At 42.0% G+C, this 19,245-nt stretch overlaps 1 protein-coding gene across 1 annotated transcript in view; it reads left to right on the plus strand.

The window, feature by feature from the left end:
• The window catches only part of elp4 (elongator acetyltransferase complex subunit 4), a 54,493-nt gene that overhangs the window by 9,060 nt on the left and 26,188 nt on the right, over positions 1-19,245 (plus strand). Inside the window, exons 4-9 of the mRNA XM_006779981.3 lie at positions 2,490-2,624; positions 4,032-4,168; positions 6,858-6,942; positions 9,649-9,837; positions 13,015-13,123; positions 15,369-15,475. Coding sequence (XP_006780044.1) covers positions 2,490-2,624; positions 4,032-4,168; positions 6,858-6,942; positions 9,649-9,837; positions 13,015-13,123; positions 15,369-15,475 — 762 coding nt within the window. The remainder of the gene's footprint in view (positions 1-2,489; positions 2,625-4,031; positions 4,169-6,857; positions 6,943-9,648; positions 9,838-13,014; positions 13,124-15,368; positions 15,476-19,245) is intronic.

Raw genomic sequence — 19,245 nt, forward strand, 5'->3', positions numbered from 1 at the left:
CACAGCTTTTGCTAACATGTGTCAGGGTCAATGGGGGTATCTGGGAGGTCGAGGGTGGCCTGGTTATAGCATTGTTGAAATGTTTCCCGACGTATCACTTTGTGAGGAGCACCATAGCCCCAGAAGCTGATTGCCACCCCGCATAAGGGAGGGGGCCTCTCTCCCACTGATTGATAGTGGGAGGGGTCATGGCGTCACCCTCTCTTTACATATCAAAGACTTATTAAGAGAGGGGGTCTCCCAATGGGAATATATCACATCATTTAGTGTTTTCACAGCTACATTTGCAGTATTCTAGTTTTCTGATGTTAAGGTTCCTCTTTATGGATTACCATAAGATGCAGTTAAGTGCTTAGAAGGAGAAATGAAGTTGTGAAGCACTGTAGTATTGTTGTTACTTAACTAGAGAGATTTACAGTGGGGCAAAAAAGTATTTAGTCAGCCACTGATTGTGCAAGTTCCCCCACTTAAAATGATGACAGAGGTCAGTAATTTGCACCAGAGGTACACTTCAACTGTGAGAGACAGAATGTGAAAAAAAAATCCATGAATTCACATGGTAGGATTTGTAAAGAATTTATTCGTAAATCAGGGTGGAAAATAAGTATTTGGTCAATAACAAAAATACAACTCAATACTTTGTAACATAACCTTTGTTGGTCAAACGTTTACTATAGGTCTTTACCAGGTTTGCACACACAGTAGCTGGTATTTTGGCCCATTCCTCCATGCAGATCTTCTCAAGAGCAGTGATGTTTTGGGGCTGTCGCAGAGCGACACGGACTTTCAACTCCCGCCACAGATTTTCTATGGGGTTGAGGTCTGGAGACTGGCTAGGCCACTCCAGGACTTTCAAATGCTTCTTACGGAGCCACTCCTTTGTTGCCCGGGCGGTATGTTTTGGATCATTGTCATGTTGGAAGACCCAGCCTCGTTTCATCTTCAAAGTTCTCACTGATGGAAGGAGGTTTTGGCTCAAAATCTCACGATACTTGGCCCCATTCATTCTGTCCTTAACACGGATCAGTCGTCCTGTCCCCTTGGCAGAAAAACAGCCCCATAGCATGATGTTTCCACCCCCATGCTTCACAGTAGGTATGGTGTTCTTGGGATGCAACTCAGTATTCTTCTTCCTCCAAACACGACGAGTTGAGTTTATACCAAAAAGTTCTACTTTGGTTTCATCTGACCACATGACATTCTCCCAATCCTCTGCTGTATCATCCATGTGCTCTCTGGCAAACTTCAGACGGGCCTGGACATGCACTGGCTTCAGCAGCGGAACACGTCTGGCACTGCGGGATTTGATTCCCTGCCGTTGTAGTGTGTTACTGATGGTGACCTTTGTTACTTTGGTCCCAGCTCTCTGCAGGTCATTCACCAGGTCCCCCCGTGTGGTTCTGGGATCTTTGCTCACCGTTCTCATGATCATTTTGACCCCACGGGATGAGATCTTGCGTGGAGCCCCAGATCGAGGGAGATTATCAGTGGTCTTGTATGTCTTCCATTTTCTGATGATTGCTCCCACAGTTGATTTTTTCACACCAAGCTGCTTGCCTATTGTAGATTCACTCTTCCCAGTCTGATGCAGGTCTACAATTCTTTTCCTGGTGTCCTTCGAAAGCTCTTTGGTCTTGGCCATGGCGGAGTTTGGAGTCTGACTGGTTGAGGCTGTGGACAGGTGTCTTTTATACAGATGATGAGGTCAAACAGGTGCCATTCATACAGGTAACGAGTGGGGGACAGAAAAGCTTCTTACAGAAGACATTACAGGTCTGTGAGAGCCAGGGATTTTCCTTGTTTGAGGTGACCAAATACTTATTTTCCACCCTGATTTACGAATAAATTCTTTACAAATCCTACCATGTGAATTCATGGATTTTTTTTTCACATTCTGTCTCTCACAGTTGAAGTGTACCTCTGGTGCAAATTACTGACCTCTGTCATCATTTTAAGTGGGGGAACTTGCACAATCGGTGGCTGACTAAATACTTTTTTGCCCCACTGTAGTTTTGAGTCTCTTATCAGGATCTCTTTCCATATTGTATTTATGTTAAGCCTTAGAGACTGAGATTAAATTCTGCAATGAGTCAGTCTTTAGATTATTATTTTTTTGTAATGTAATACACATGATTATATATCCTGCTGTGTTACCACTACAGTTGTTTTTAGTTTAAATATTTGGCCTGCACATAAACTTTTATAAAAACCATGTTATTAGAAACTCATTGGCACTTATGATGCCAAATCATTCAGGATCTAGTTTTTGACCCACCACTGGTAATAATGCCAGGTATCTGTTTATTTTAATTATTTTACATGGATTTCAGAAAATAATTTTATCACAATAAACCGGTGCCCAGGTTCAACAACATCTTCTTACACTGGGACTTCTTATAGTCCCCATATTCTACTCAAAAATTCCATGCCAATGGAAATAACAAACCCTTACACCAGTTACATGAAGTGTAATATACTGTTTTGAACAGGAACTCCCTGCTCCCATCTTGGACGATGTGGCCATTCACAAGCCTGTGGAACAGCCCAGGCTGTCTTGTGAACCCCAGGACAATTTGGATGCTATGAAGATTGCCTGGCGCTATCAGAATCTACCTAAAGTACAGGTAGTCAGATTGATATATACATTATATATGATGTCTCATATTGTGTTGGAGTAAAGGTAATCTTTTTTTAATTCTTAAAAGTTCAAAATGTGTCTCTGTTAATGATGATTTGCCAGATTGCACTGGCACTCTGGACTTTAGTGGTTTGGCAATTGTCTCAACCACTAAATCTATCAGCTTCTAAACTCCTTTGTGGGGTGAATGAGGCCTCAGCCTCTCCTTTCAGAGCTGGGCCAGATTACTCACACTTAACTGGCAATAGGTAGGCTTTTCACTGGTCCCCAACTCGCATATACACACATATACACACGCCTGCACCCCTGCTTAGCCTGGGAAACAAGAGTACTTTGCAGCCTGTGCATTGACATGTCTGCTCGCTCAACCCTATGACCCAGACCTGCGCCTCTGTCTTTCCCCAAATCCCTGCCTTTCCCCCTGCTAGGGTCGGCAGCCCTACACTCTTTCTTCCGCTTTGAGGAGAGGTGACCCTCCCCTTCTACTTCTCTGCAGTCTACCCCCGTCGCTCTATAATCCATATCGCTATGTGGATTAACAGCACACAGTGTGTCCCTGGGGATCCTCTCCTTCTTTCTCTCTCCCTGGAAACTTCTTTATATCTGTGTCCTTTCCTCACCTCTCCCCCTTCCCCTGTAAAATCGTCTTTACAAACCACTAGTAAGCCCAACCAGAGGATTTGCATCCCAAATTCACCCGCAGAGTCAACGCTTACTTTCCCCTTACACACACCTCTCCTGGCATAGCCCACTGAGTTGCTCTCCCGATGAAGACATCAGATCAAAGGTGAGGCCGTCAGGGCGGGGATGGAACGCTAAGCGGGTTGCCTAGCTCACAAAGAGAAGATGAGCTCCTGACCCCCCTGCCCTCCTGACCCCCTCGTCCCGCCAGGAGAGGGACACACCGGGGGCCCTAATCCAGATTAGGAGTAGATTAAGGGCCCCTTTGACAATAGAATCCCTGGTTTCACTCAGAGAGAAGAGCTAAAACTCTCTCTTTCAGCTGCAGGAAAACATCCGCCTTCCCTGCGTCCGTGATGCGTTTGCTTTCACAGCCAGAAGTGGACATTTATGTGAAGAAATGATTAAGAGTGTGGTCATAGTGGTTATTTAACTTCTCTGCTGTAGGAATGTGGAGGAATGACCCATAAACAATGCAATTGCTTTACCATGGAGCGGAAAAACAAACTCTTTACAAATTAGGAAAACAAATAAGTTTATTTTCCTGTGAACTGTTCTGTTCTTATTTGAAAAACATTAAATACACACCAATAATTTAAAAAAGTTCAAAGCAGGTAGAGGTGTCCGATTTTATTGAAAGTGGTTTTTAAATTAATTGGGTTAGATTTTTTATTGTTTCACTTTCCAAAAGTTGACCCTTTGACCTTTTCAGTGTGCCCTGGCCTCTTCTTCCCGATTTGGGCATTACTATGATGTTTCCAAGACAATGGAGCCAGAAATTCGCCAGGCAGCCAAGTGCCACCGCTTCTACCTTCCAGAACATCCCACCCAGTCATCAACAACAAACAGGTAAAAGGACAAGACACTATCAACAGAACACATGGAAACCAATGAGACACAATCCACAGAACACAGGCACACAAGCACGACACCACCCACAAAACACAGTTATACAAATAAGACATCATCCACAGAACACAGGTAAGCAAACATGGCATTTTTCACAGAATACAGGTACAATGCAAACAGACCGACATCATTTTAAGGTAACATTACTGTATTGTAACTGTCACATGAATTAAAGAAGAGAGTATGAGAGGACTGAGGTTTCTCCCTTTGGTTAAGATTTGTAGGAAATTATTAAACTTTAGGCTTGCAAGGTATAATTGCTTTCCTTGTCATTTGATTAATAATCATTATATTCTCTTTTCTTGATTACATTTTTTTTCTGTCTATAATTTTACACAGTATATTTTTTTAATGGCTTACAAAATGTAATTTGTCATATATATGTCCCTTTTTGAGTCTAGGATCCACTGCTATTGAATTAATTATATGAAACATGATTATTGGAACATTTCCTAATTTTCTGTTATTCCCTAAATCAGTCAAGTTTATAGTTTTTATTAGTTATAGAAGCAAAGCAAGCATGCATCTTGCTAAATTTTGCATTAATAGTTTATGCTTTTCATTGATTTGCTTCAAAATATGAAAAAGTCATATCTTTAAGGCTGAAATTGCTTTTTGGTGCTTTTTGCATACCTGCTCAAAAGTATCCACATTGTTTTGTACTTTTGAGTCAAATGTCCACTTTCAAAAATATACTGATGCAAATTCATTAAAATCTGGCTGGTTTGTCTTCTGTTCTGAGCAGCGTGCCACTGGCCCAAGTCATTCAGGCTCTTGGAAAGGTTGCGTATGTCTATTCAAATAAGGGCCTTGTTTGCTCAGCGTCTGTTTGATTTCTCTTGCATTGAGTGTACTTAGGGTTCAGAGGTCATGCAGGCTCTTTACTCAAAGAGTGTTGCTGAACACACAAGTGCACACGAAGGCACACTCACACACACACAGGGTAAATATAGCAATCTGGAGCACAGAGGATGTGGAGGAGGCTTTATGGTATCACACTTCTTTTATGTCAGCAAACAGACTCTTTAGCAGAGCAACTGTCCCAATACACTGAATTTTGTTAACATTCACTTTCAAAAGTGTGGATGGTAAAGTGGACACCACTAGCTGCTATAACTCAACATTGCCTAATGGGAAAAACATAGAGAAAAAAAATCTTGTCCACTGATGAATCTGAGTAAGCCTGACATAGTGGTGCTGTTGTAGTGTCTGAATGGGTTATAGATCTCACAGGCATTTTGACAGCGGGAAACTACACCTGCACTGCAGCATTGTGCCCCAAGCCCGCCCCGGTATTAACACACATGCATGTGCTCACATACACAGTGCATTGCACACGCACATGTACCACACAAACTCCTAAGCAGGCTACTCCCCCTTGCACGTGTCCAAAGCCCCATGTTGATACCCTAGCTGTTAAATTGCTTCGTTTCACTTGAAGGCATAATTGGCACAAATTGCTCTCTAGGTGATACAGATCCTGTTGTTTAAGACCAAGCATCCCCGTTCTCTTCTCTTTTCTTCCCTTGCTGAAATAGGAACGCTGAGATAAAGAAGCTTCCCTGTGCATGATCCTAATTAGCTGACGCACTAGCCCCTGTAGCTAAGCACCTAGACCTTTTTGGTACCTGAATGAGGGCTGCTCAGTAGGGGTAGCTAAAACACAATGCTGCCTCTCACAATGGCTGCCAACCAGTAGCAACCTCCTCAACTACATGTCACACCATCCCAGCCCCCTACCTCAGAGCTGGGGCATGGGCAGAGAGGCCGTGGAGGGTAGGTGTCCCTCTTTCACCAAGCCAGCTCTATCATTAGCCACAGCGGGGTCAGGAGGCACCATTGTTGTGTTGAATAACTGAAATAGAGTACATGGATATACTTGGCCAAGTGTAATCAACACGAGTGTGTATTACTGTTCTTTATACATGGCTATTGGCGTGTGACCAATCTATGTGTATCAGCTTTTGTAGCCTGCAGGTCGAATTGACAACTGACATAGCAGCCCAGTGTGAGTTACCACAGAGTGGTCATTACAATGGTGGGGCGTTCTTAAGTGGAGGGTCTTGTGTAAAAAGATGGGGTTAACATTCCTGTCGGCCATCCTATAGACACACGGAAGTCCCTTGATTGTTGCTAAATGTTGCTCTGATAACACCGTATGCCCTTTGACAGTGGTGCACATCTTACCCCTGATTAAACCCAAAATGCTGTTCCCTGTTAATTTTAGATATCAACCCATTAATTCTCCTGTCCTTCTCACGTATCATCTTTGCTGTGCGTATGTTTGTGCATATGCGCGTCTCATCTGTCTATCTGTCTGTCTCGGCACAATCAGATCCTCAGGGAGCTGACAGAGAACCAGTCATGTTGTAATTTAATCAACCAAATAAATTAATTGGATCTCTTGATATGGATCATCTGTCTGCTTCAGTGGCCACAGAAAAGCACAGTCAGGAAGAACATGCTGCAGTCATAGACGATTAAACTACTGCGGTGATAGGCTTGGCCCAGTTTTATCAAAATAGTCTCAGTGACAATTTACATATATTAAATAACCCTTTTGTGTTCTCTTTCTGGGTGTCTGCTTCACTGTTCCCATTCTTTCTGCCCTACCCTGTGCTCTCTCTAGTCGCATGATTGAGTCTTACTCTGCATTGCTGAAGTCCCTTCAAGAGGCCATACACAGAGAAGGCTTTGATTTGTCTACCCCCATGGTAAGAACCAGTATTATATCTGTTTTGTATCTGTTTCATTTGAGAGTCTGATTTTGCAATTACAGTTTGTATTTTCAATTATTGCAGCCCGTCCCTTCCACAAAAACATCTAATACACATAGCAAGATGTAACTCTGTGGGTTTACTTTTTTGGCTAAAACTGTAAACAAAACAATTGAATAAAAATATGATCCACTTCAGGTGATCCTTCAGTTTTAAATTTGCTCCTTTCTGCCCATTCAACCAGTTGCAGCCTTTAAAATGTTCAAAGAAACACTTATCAGTGCTGGGTGATCCAAATCTCTGTGATATAACCTAAACCATGTTTCGTGTGCATTATTGTTTATGTTCAGTGTATGGCAACGATGCTGAACTCTGAAACTGTACCAGGTTACAAATACCACGTCTTAAGCTCACTTTTAATTACAAGCTATTGTTCATATAAATGTTTGTTACAAGCACTGGAGTAGCACAGAGGGAGATACTAGATCTGCATCTGTGACCCCAAGCTTTTTTGTCACATTTGAACCACTACTTGAGCCTGTTTACCTCTTTCTCACCTGCTCAGGTTGACCTCACCTGTGTGTTCCCAGCTGTGTGTCTTATCTTTGACATAAATCTTCTGAATAATCACCGGTCCTCTTCAGAGTGCCAGAAGCATTTGTGGCCTTATCTACCTCACTTTCCATGCTTGTTTATTAAATGTCCTACTGTTAATTTAAAAAATACTTGATAAGTAGTGTTCATACACAAAAGCATGTAAACTCTATTATTTGTGATCCAGTGCGTACATGTGCATGTATGAACACACACATATGTGCACGCCTTATTCACCTACATTCTGTGACCCCTCTGCTTGTCACCTGGAGCCACCTCTCCCCCCCTGTCACTCACGCACAAGATTTACCTCCCCTACCCCCCACTTTCCCTCCCCAAGCGCTGTCAATCAAACACCAGATTAACTGCTGACATCATTAAAGCAGTGTGGCCGCCCGATGTGCTGTTGGCACAGTCCAGGAATGCAGACTAGCACAGGGCGACATGGGCACACACAGAAAAAAGGCCAGTATGGATGATAGTGTGTATGCATCTTTATGTTGATTTGTTTATCTGCTTTTGGGAGACTGCTCATATTGTTTAATATAAATTGTAAATAACAGATTACAATGTTGATTAATCTCCCTGTGCATGTTTTTGGTGGATTCCGTTGAGTTGTGTGAGTTGTGTGAGCCTCCACAAACACTGGCTGATTAGGTCGGGGTTCCGGGCTTGTTGTAGTCTATATGGCTGGCTTCTGGCTGGACCTTATTGGCATTGTTCCCTGATTTTTCTATAGGCTTAGCTATAGGAGTTAAGTTTGGCCTCCCCTGCTAATGTTGCCACAGCAACACTGATGTTACCACAGCTCCCCCCTGCTGGGCTGCACATAGAAATAAATTTCTTTCTTTCTTTTTTTTTTTTTTTGCCTGTCCCATTTGGTTCTTTAGCCGTCAGAATTGTTGTCTGAAGACCAACAAGGATACCCAATGGATTTACTTTGCCAAATGGATCATCACGGCCTTGCCGTATTGGTCAAGGGAGAAAGAAAGATGAAGGAAAAGAAAAAGAGAAGGGAAGAGGGACAGTAAGAAAGGGCACTTAAAAAGAGAAAGAAGAGAAAAAAAATCTCCTGGATCAGAAATACATTTCTAATTCTGTGTCCCACAAAACCTGTGATTGAAGAGACTGCTCAACAAAGAAAGTGACTTAAGGGAAGCGCACATAAAACTCATATTTAGGCATAGTAAGGTATAGAAATGAAGCACTGGTGGTGAATAACATGAGTCAACATGAGTTGACTATAAAAAAATCTCCCAGAAACAATGGGGTTTATTTTTCTAAGATCCCTGTGATTCTGCTCCAGACCCAAATGAAGCTTAGGTCATGTTGTCGGGAGAGGAAGCAGGAGGGAGTGGGGCAGAGGAGATTTCGGGAGGGTTGAGATAATAGAGGGGGAGGGATAAAGAAGAGAAGAGACTGGGGGACAAAAGCAAAAAGTGAGCAGATTTTAGGCCAAGACTTTGTTAATCACTTTTGGCTCTCACCTCAGTAATTAGGAGCCATCCTTACGAAACCCCAAATAAAAGGCAATTGTACTAAAGGCTAAAAAACTCTCACACTTTGGACAGGCTCCTCCATTCTTTCAGTTTCAGTGATATATATATCCCACCACTGTTTGGCCACTTTTTTTCTTTGCCCATGAGAGTGGGTTACCGTTGATCTCTTGTAGTGAAGTGGGGGGGTTTCAAGGGAAGGCACTCCACCCTTACCCAGGCCCCCTTGGCTGCAGCGCATCGCTGTGGTGCCAAGAATGTGCTGGAGTTTCTGGGTGGCGGCCATATTGGAAGCCTGTCTGACAGGTCCATTGTGCGTGTGTCAGATGGCTTCTGTGATTGGGCAGTTGTGTCCAGTCACGTTTGGGCACTGTGTTCCGATTGTCTGTGCTGGTAAGCAGACTGTCCATTCGCTCTCTTCCAAAGTTTGGGAATACTACCCAAGGCCATTTACTGAAATCATTTAAAAGCGGTTCTCAGATAATGTTCAGAAGCAGTGTTATTGCATTTGACTGTACTGTAAAATAAAACACATTTGCACGACTCTTTCTTGAAGATTTTCTGTATTTCTGACCCTGTTTTTTTTCTCTTTTGTTTTTGTTTTATCTTATAGTCCATGTCTCGTAATATCTTGCGTGTTGGGCTTCACTCTCTTGGGTCAGCTTTGTGGAATGATGACCTGAGTTGCCACGACGACCCCATGCATAGCCACGCCTTGACTACCTTTCTTTATGGACTGCGTGCCTTACTGAGGTCATCACTGTCAGTTGCAGTAGTTACTGTTCCTTCTCATCTTATTCAGGTAAAACACTGGTTGACACGTGTAAACAATTAAACATAGTTGAGAATCTCTTTTTGAAAGAGGTTTGTCTGTAGTTTTATTACGTGCAAAAACATTTATTCCTGTGTCTCTTTCCTCCAGTGGGATGTTTTAAACTTGATTTGATTATGTCTTTTTTATTAGTAGAGTGCATAGTATGAAGTCTTTTGTACTGTGTCATCCTCCTGACCCTGTAGTTCAGTGTCACCTTGGTATGACTCAGGCCACTTCCTGGAAGCCATGCTTTTGCAGCAAACACAGTCAGTTGCATACTTATTTTAAAGGCCTTTGAATCTGTGAGGCGGTTTATGGTGCTGTTTTTAAAATTAGAGTTTTAAGCAGAGTGTGAGCCTGTGTATGCATTTTATTATCTTACTAATATTAGTCCTTGCAGTTGCGAGTTGTAAGTGTAAATCTTGGGAGGAGGTGGGTGGTGTGGTTAGGCAATTGGGGGGAGTCCACGTGCATGCGCCTGTGTCCAGTCTGGCCTCTCAGTGTGAAGATGGAGTCATCTGCTGAGGCATATGGCAAACCACAGCCCTCCCCCAGACAGTCAACCACAGAAGCACACTCACCAGAAAAGCCATCTGAGACTTTCTGCCAAAATGTTTCAACCTGCCCACTCTTTTACTGTAACACCCTACTTTCTTACTCCCTCACTCAATCACAAGAGCATGAAAACACTGTTATTTCGGAGCCTTTTATACAAAGATATAGGTCAGTAACTTACAGAACAGCTGTGTTGTCATAACTTGCTCTGGCTCCAGGCCTATATGTGCTCACTGCACAGCGGCCTTGGCCTAGTCAAAAAAAGGTAGAGTGGCTAACTAGCAGATGTCAGCTGTGGTGGGAGCGGTCCCCCTGTCCCACTCTGGCCAAGCTTCCAAACCCTTAATCTGTCCCCTCCCCCTCCTCCACCCTGGGGAGAGAAGTGAATGAGTTGGGGAAGAACAGGAGAGGAGATTTTGGACTGAATCAGGTGTTCAGTAACTAAGCCAACATAGAGGTAACTAGGGCTATGTGACCTTATTATTAGTTATATAATTTAGTTATACAATTAATGTGAATTTCATTCACTCAGTAAAGTGATTAATCATTTGAAGGCAGTGGTGTGTAAAACCTACTCACTTCAAACTGATAACAGAAATTAGTTTGACATGGTAGAAGAGTTTCTTTGTGCCAGAGCATTTCTTAAATAGTTATAATGGAGAAGGTATGGCCTCTGGAAAACTGTCTAGACTAGTAGCAATGGGCTACCTGGCCAAGGCTCTATTGTCTTGGCCAGCTAGCCCACCGCTGCTAGCCTACAATACTCAATACATTATTGAGCAGCTTGGGAAGCTGAACAACTCACTGAAAGCCTACTCACAGCAGCCCAGTGCTACAATCCATCTGAAATATTAATTAAGTACGTCTTAGCCTGGTTCCCCTCAATCTTACTTGGTCCTGCTACCACACCCATCCTACACACAAATGTAAAGTTCACAGTCTTCCCCATAATGCATCTATACTCTCATCTATACTCACCTGGTGCTCAGGCTAACACGTTGTCCTGATTGACGTAAATATTGCAGCTCGTCCAGAAAGATGTCCACATAGCCTCTACACCGTTTATATAAGCTGCAGTCTTACCTATGAATATAACACTTGCCTATTCTTGTAATTCTGAAGAGCAGAGCAGTTTTTTCAGTTGTAAAATAACTCCTGTTACTGACTTTATTTCTTTGCATATCTTCAAGAGAATATTTCATATTTTCATTTTGTTCAACTTTTGATCATCAGATGGTCATCTTTAACTCACTCAGACTGATTTGGGATCATATTAATAAGATTGTTTACTTGCTATTTCTGCAGTCTGCATAAGGTGAACATTGGGCCCTCTCTGTGACCTGTCAGACAGTGGTCATCAGCTGAAGCTGAGGGTTTCAAAGGATTTGCACTGACGTAATCTGAATTTATTGAGGTAGCATAGAGTTTAATTACAGGACTCAAACGAGTCTTGTTACAGCCCTTTATTAATTATAAATAGCATATAAAGAATTATATTCAGCAGGGGGGAGCATTTCTTTTATTGCTTTAAAAACTCAAGAAGCTGAGGCGCATGTGCATGTCTTACCGACCTCATTCTGCCCTGTTGCTATTAAACTGAGCTGCTGTATGTGGAAAGTTTGAAATCACTCCTTGATAAGGAATCTAATCTATCTATTTATATGCACACAGAAGAGTTATAATCCTCTAAACAGATTTGTACAGATAAAGTTTTTCATGGGCTGTCGCTCAGATACTGAGTCATATTGTGCCATTAGTGTTTTTAATAATGTGTTGAATAATGCTTATTGAAACTCTCGAATTGGCTGTAATTGCTGCACGAATGACTTCAGATTCTCTGTAAGTGCTGGTGGTACTGACTGGTAGGATATGCATACTTTAAAAGTAGGACAAAAATGAAAAGGAAGAAGAAAGAGTGGGGAAAAGACATGAAGGCATGAAAACTGCATTAGGCGGTGGCAGCCAACACAGAGAGAAGGATGTGAATGATTCAGGAGGCAAAGGGATTAATAATGCAGGACTCCCTCTCCCCCTATGTCCCAATGTCCCTCTCTCTTCCTCCCTTTCACTCTTTTACCCTCTGCCTCCACCCTTTTGTATATTCCTTCCTCATTCTTTTTCTCTACTGTATTCAGCCCTAATTTGTCCACTTTATTGTCAAGTCACTGAGCAAACCAGTAGGGGGAGCTATCCACTCCAAGCCTATGTTACTTCTCAAACTTCTCCCCAGTCCTCCCCTGCTGGGTGCAGGTTTAAGTTTGTGCACCAGCTATCCAGCTATAAGCTTTTTCGTAAAACATTTGATGAAATCAAATATTTACAGTGTGGCACATTTTCCCATGCTTTTCTCTCTCTTTTTTTTTTCAAATCTATGACTTAAGGTTTATCTCCATTTGTTTGCCCCATCACTACTTTCCCTTCTATCCCTCATCACATTCACATAAGCCATGGGCAGAAATGACCTGGTCACAGGAAATGATGACCTAATTTAATTGAAACTCTGATGGCCCGTCAGGAGGCTTTTAATTACCTGTTAATGTTCTGTGTGTCTTTCCCCCTCCCTCCCTCCCTCCCTTCCTCCCTCAATCTTGGTTTGTCTCTGTCCTACAGGACCGGGCTCTAATGGGCAACATTACCAGGCTATGTGACAATGCCATAGCCTTGGAATCATTCAAAGGCTCTGAGAGAGAGACCAACCCTCTCTACAAAGACTACCATGGTAAGAACACACACGCTTATCTTTCTGTCTCTTTTCCATCAAATACACACACATACATACAGGCAGTGCATTAAGGCTGAGGCTGGGCTGTGGATGGAGGCAGGGCAGCCCCCTTGCAGGCCAGACTGTCAGTGCGCGTTAGTGTGCTGCTGCTCAATCAGACGTGCTCCTCAGTAGACAGGCCGGGGGGGATTCAGCTGCCACGCTGTACCCCCTCTCCCTCGCACCCACTGCCCCCACCCTCCATCCCTGCCTCCCCCCTCCAGCAGAGCCTCTCTCCCTCTCGCCTCGCCCACTCTCATCCCCAGTCCCATACCCCTGAGGCTCTGGAGCAGAGCAGACCAACACTGGGGAATCGATATTCTCACCATCACTCTCTCTTCCTCTCTGCCTCTATCGCTCTATCCCTCGGTCAATGTCTCCGTGGCCAGCATGCTCTGCTAATAAATGGAGGGCAAGGCTTTCAGTAGGGGAAAGGACACTGGTAAGGGACACTTGGAGAGAAAGAAATAAGGAAACACGAAGGGAGGGCAGGCACCGTAGTTTGTGTTTGCATTCCTCGTCCTCACCATCACTTTTTCTGTACAGTTTCATCTTTCCCTCTTTCTCCAGCATGTTTTCCTCTTTTCTGTCACTCTATCACACCCTCCACGCATAAAGGTCAGTTTAAGCGAGTTGGGTATTTTTAGCAGTGCCTCTCGAACTCTCCCACTCACTCTTGCGCTTTTCCTCTCACCCCCCCTCCACCACCCCCCCCCCCCCACCCCCCTCTTGTTAGACGGCCCTAGTTGTGACAGATGAAGGGATGAGATTGAAAACATTCAATGGCAGATTTTGTTTTCATCCAACAGAATGTTTTATTTAGATCACACATCCCAGCAGTGATCACATTCCTCTGCATTGTGAGGGCAGGTGGCTTTTCAGCTTTTGCAACATGAGTGTGAGGATGTATAATTTTTTTTAATGATTTTGTTTTGCAAAACCAAAACAGAACGTTCTTTTTAATTTGCAGTTAATATTGTTTGCACACCTTGTTCAAATATATGTTTGCCCTGTTCAACCAGCCAGAGAAGCTCTGGTTGGGTTATGAAATACATTTACGTGTACAATTGTTTTGATGTGTGTTCATGAGTGCAAACGCATCTGGTACGAGTGTGAGATTGTGCGTGCGGATGCGCGTGCGTGTTTGCGGCAGCAGTTGAGGGCTGCTCAAAGCATGCTGGGAAGCCTGTCACTGCAAATCAGGCAAGGGGAAATCACCCAAGTGCACAGAGGAGAGAACCCACCATCCCCCACTTTTTATGTCTGTCTTCCTTTCTCCATTACTCCCTCGATCACTCCTTTTCTCTCTCACACTTATTTATGCCTCCCTACTTTTACAGTATGTAACCAGTTTTAAGAAAACTGGGGTGAATGAATTGAGGACTAAGAGTGGGGGGGAAAAATCCACCAAAACTTTGTAAGAATCCGTAGCTTGCGTTTTTGTCTTGTGTCCTTATTGTTCTAGTATGTCCCAGTGTAAGTTGGCAAATTTTCATTCGCTCATACTCCAAATCATAGAAAAAGTCTAACATGCAGATATGTGAACAAAATACTTCTTCATTTCAGTCTGCCAATGACATTTACTCAGTATATTCTATTGCAGATTTAGTTGTTAGTAATTTTACATTTAATTTGTGCTTTAAATTTAATCCTCTTGTACAGATGCAAATTTTCAAAACAAACCCCCAAACTTTATAATGATCAGTTACACATTTAAAAGCCATTGCAAAACTCTGAAACATTCAAAAATATAATCTGTTACTAAAATACTAATCTGTAAAGACATGAAGACTTGCATTTACGAATGGATTTATCAAACTTAATATTAGTTTTTGCTGAGGTCAACGTGGGGTCACTAGCAATTTTTTATACAGCTCATACAGCTACTGCCTACATACTAAAACGTTACCTTGAAAGGTGCAGGGGAACAGCATTCTTCCAAAATAGGGGTATTGAGCATAATAATGACGGTTAATTTCTTGCTAGTTGGTAGTAACTCAGTAAATCTGTAAAATGCTGTCACTTATTTTATGTTTATATAAAAAATGGCACGTGTGAGAAACACAATGGGGTTTTCTGTTGGCACAGTCAAATAAAATACACATGCTCTGTAATAAATGAAGTAGTAAGGCAGGAAGAAGTAAAGGAAGCTCTTACTTTGTGTGGTATTTCAGGTTTAATCTGCTCCCTCTTCCTTTCACAGGCCTGCTACACGTACGCCAAGTACCTTACCTGAACTGTCTGGCGAGCCAACTCCCTGACCACAAGGACCTGGCTTTTAAGCTCAAGAGAAAACAGTTCAGTATTGAGGTATGTTGTCAAAGGTACTCAGCATAACCAGGATCTATTCATTAAATAGACAGTATTCCAAGGGTTACACCCTGAACCCTTTTTTTTTGTTTTTCTTTCTTTTTTAAAAAAATGTTTGAATTTTTTAGTTGCTCTAATTTTACCTCCCTGGTCTATTTTATTTGTAACCTGCCTTGTAGCCATTAACCTAAAACCAAAAGCGATGTCGATACAAAGTAATTATTTATTAAGAAAGATTACATTTGCTTCGTGCAGATGAGAACTCTCTCACGTAGGCGAAGCTCTGCCAACCTTTGTTTACTTTTGTCTGCTATTGGGTGACAAAATCAAAGGAGAAGCTATTGATTACACTCTGTTGCTACCACAGTTATTTGAGTGTAATGCCAAGAGGCAACAAAGTGAGAAAAATCCATCTATAATCATAAATACACAACACTGCTTCTGCTGCTTATGACAGTTAATTATGTAGTTTTCTATGTTTTTATGTTGGGATTGCATTAATTTGTTACCAGCCATGACTCTGATCCAAGGATGTGACCCTGCATTAGTTTAGCACTCAGTACTTTTGTTTTTTAGCCACAAGAATGAGGCAACAGCAACAAACAGGGTTTGCAGAGAGAAAGAAAAGCTCTCAGATTGCGTGCTTACTCTAATAAGGAGCAACATTACCTTAATATGTAAGATAGCTTGAAATTCCAGTGTGACATCTAAAGACCCGTTAGTGCATTTGCATGTATGACTTAAAATTAATTAGAGTATTAGTGCATGTTTCTAACATTTTATCCAGTATATTATATACACAAGAGAGCAAAATGATGTAATGAAGTGCAATACACCACCTATACCAACAACCACTGTGGCATCAATAATAGAAATTATGTAGAATTTCGAGTGGAAATGTTTTCTTGGATTGCATTTTATTTTACTGTGTGTACCTAGGTGATTGTATGGGCTTCCTCTTTCTTCATTCATTTTGATGTATGATTGATCATACTCTTTCTCTTTTGCGCGATCACTCTCGGGCAGAGCAATCAGTCTGTCACTGAGCTGCCACTCCAGAGAGAAATTAAGGGGCCCTCCTCTTAGCTCAGCCTCATGATTGGTCCTCATTACATTATCATTACCTTATCACACCCTCTGGTCCATGGCTCTTAGTGACTCCTATTGTTTCAGCCAGGATTTGTAGGGGAGGAGAGAAATGCCTGTGCCACCCTCAAACTTCCCTCCATCTTATGGTCAATCCTTTCTCATTTTTTTTGCCCGCCTTAACTGCCCTTCCAACCGTTTCTTCTGTCTGACCCAATCCCTCCTCCTTTCTCTGATTTCCCCAACATACCACTCCAGTGATTTATTAGGTTTGTAAAAGTCAAGGTAGTTATCCTAAATGGTCTTTTAATTAGGCTCTGTATTGGGCAGGCCAGGAGTTCAGAAGCCTAGAGAATCCCAGTAGCTCTGTGGGGCCTGGATCCCCTGTCATATATTCCAGCAGCACATTGTTAAGACCAAGCTTTGTCTGCCTTTCTTGTTTAAGGAGCTTTATTGAAGTTTTTTGCTGAGTGGGAGTCATACTCTTGCGCTGCCCATATGGAAAAGAAATAGTAAAAACTTATAAAAGACTTGCATAAGATTTGGCTTACTTAATATAGTGAATCATATAAGGCTTATATGATTTACTCATGAAAGTGGCCACTTTCTCATTACTTTCATATATTCTTTTAGGAAGTATCCAAAACATACAACTTTCATTTATATAATTTTTCAAGGGATCTTATATCTGTTTTCACTCTTGTATGCTTTTCATATACGTTTCACACAAGACAGATACAAACTTTATAAGATTTATATATATTGTTTCCATATGGGTGTCTTTATAACATATGCTTAAAACTTCTGCAATATCCACCTAGGATTTTTTTAAGGATTGTAAAATGGATGCACTTGTTGACACAAGATCGCACTTAATATAAAATGTCAATCACAGTCCTATGAGACATTGCTATATGTTAGGGAATTTTCCAGAGAACATCGTATCACCAGTCATGCATCAAATCAGCCAAAACACATATTAGTCATTGTAATGCCCTATTATGTGGTTTGTGTTGTATTCTCTGGCATTGTGATTCGCTGTCATTAATTTGTACATCATCTGAGTTAGAAATGTCACAAAGGTATGAATGCACATGCTCTTCCTTCACTGTTGCAGAGTATAGGTATATATGTCTACTGGTGTGCATCTAACGCATACATTGCTCAGTGTATACTGTGTTTGACCTATTGGTTAACTGCCTCGGTGGGCCGCTGATTGACACATAAGATGGTGACTGGATTTTAAGCCCGGTGTCTGACGTGTGACAGCCCACACCATCCCTGCTAATCACCTCATTTACTCATGCTACAACTCTTCTGCCTGGAGCCACGTAATACAACATTTTCTCTACTGCTCAGTCTTCAACAGATCCATGTTGCTATGTACCTTTTTCAACTGTTGACTCATTTTCCATATATGAAAGGCACTGAATGCAGCAGCTTTCTATTTATCATCTATCTGGATTAATTTGCGATGCGGTGGTGGAAAGTGACAGATGATTGACAGTGCTACCTTCTCACCAGCTCGGTCAGGCAGCTGCATGTCTCCCCAACCACACATAGATTTGTCCTGGTAACTAATTTCTTAACTGCTGTTTGACTCATGTTTATATCCCCTAACATTTCTGGAACGCGGAAAGTGTTTGTTTGCCAGCTCACAGAGTGCAGTCATTATTTATAAGAAAGTAATCTTGTATTTATTAGTTTTGAATATATTTTTTAAATGGTGGGTTTTGGTTTTAGCAAATAAATTCCCCGATTCCTCAATCGGTATTCTATTGGTTCTTTTTTTAAGGTCACCACGATAGCTCATGATGTTTCTCAGAGTTCAAGCTGCGGTTGATGAGCAGTTATTAGCCACGACGCCTGAAGCCAGAATTAACCCGTGGCCCTGTCTGAGCAGGTAGAGGAGTGTTAGGTGTTTAAGAGATTAACACATACTCAGAGAGACAAACAATACTTGCTCTCACACACATACAGATATTGACATTCATGCAATGGCACAAGCAAATATGTATTGGGAAATGCGGACACGCCTTAATTGTTAGACACTTTCTGAAAACACGCAATGTGTGTGAGAATTTTCCCAGTCACTCAGCTAATACAGGCTTCTGTCAGTGGTTTCACAAGGGAAGATGCTTTAAGGATGAAGCCCTGAAGAATGTAGATAGTACGCAATTACATTCTCTTTACCTTTGTTTGACCCTTTAAACTGACAGGCAGTGTGCCCGTGGGGTACTGGGGTGCCAGAGGTAGGTCACGGGGTCAAATACGCCATAAGACAAGGATTTATGTCAAATTAGTCCTCTATTAGAGATGCTATGCGGAGATGTCTGTTGCTCTGACAAGTCATTTGCTATAGCTGTGTAGTGTATACATAGGAAAAGTTTCGTGTCATTGAGAACTGTTATATTTTGAATTATTATAAAGAGAAAGGAGTCAGTGAAAGGAAGCTGGTGAAGAAAGGATGACACATGATGACAAAGGTCATATAAAATATAGGGATTACATCACAGTTTCTTACGTGTAATTATATTGCACATCCTGGTTCATTTGTATGACACTACTTTTTTGAGGTGTCAGTCCAAACCAGCTTCAGGCTCAACTAGAAATGGCTTAACCATTTCTGTCACCTATCAAGGTACGGGTAATATTCATTTCTGCTATTTACTTTGAAGGATAAT

This window comes from Neolamprologus brichardi, chromosome 1 (assembly GCF_056152115.1).
Source record: "Neolamprologus brichardi isolate AB-2024 chromosome 1, ASM5615211v1, whole genome shotgun sequence".
Lineage (NCBI taxonomy): Eukaryota > Metazoa > Chordata > Actinopteri > Cichliformes > Cichlidae > Neolamprologus > Neolamprologus brichardi.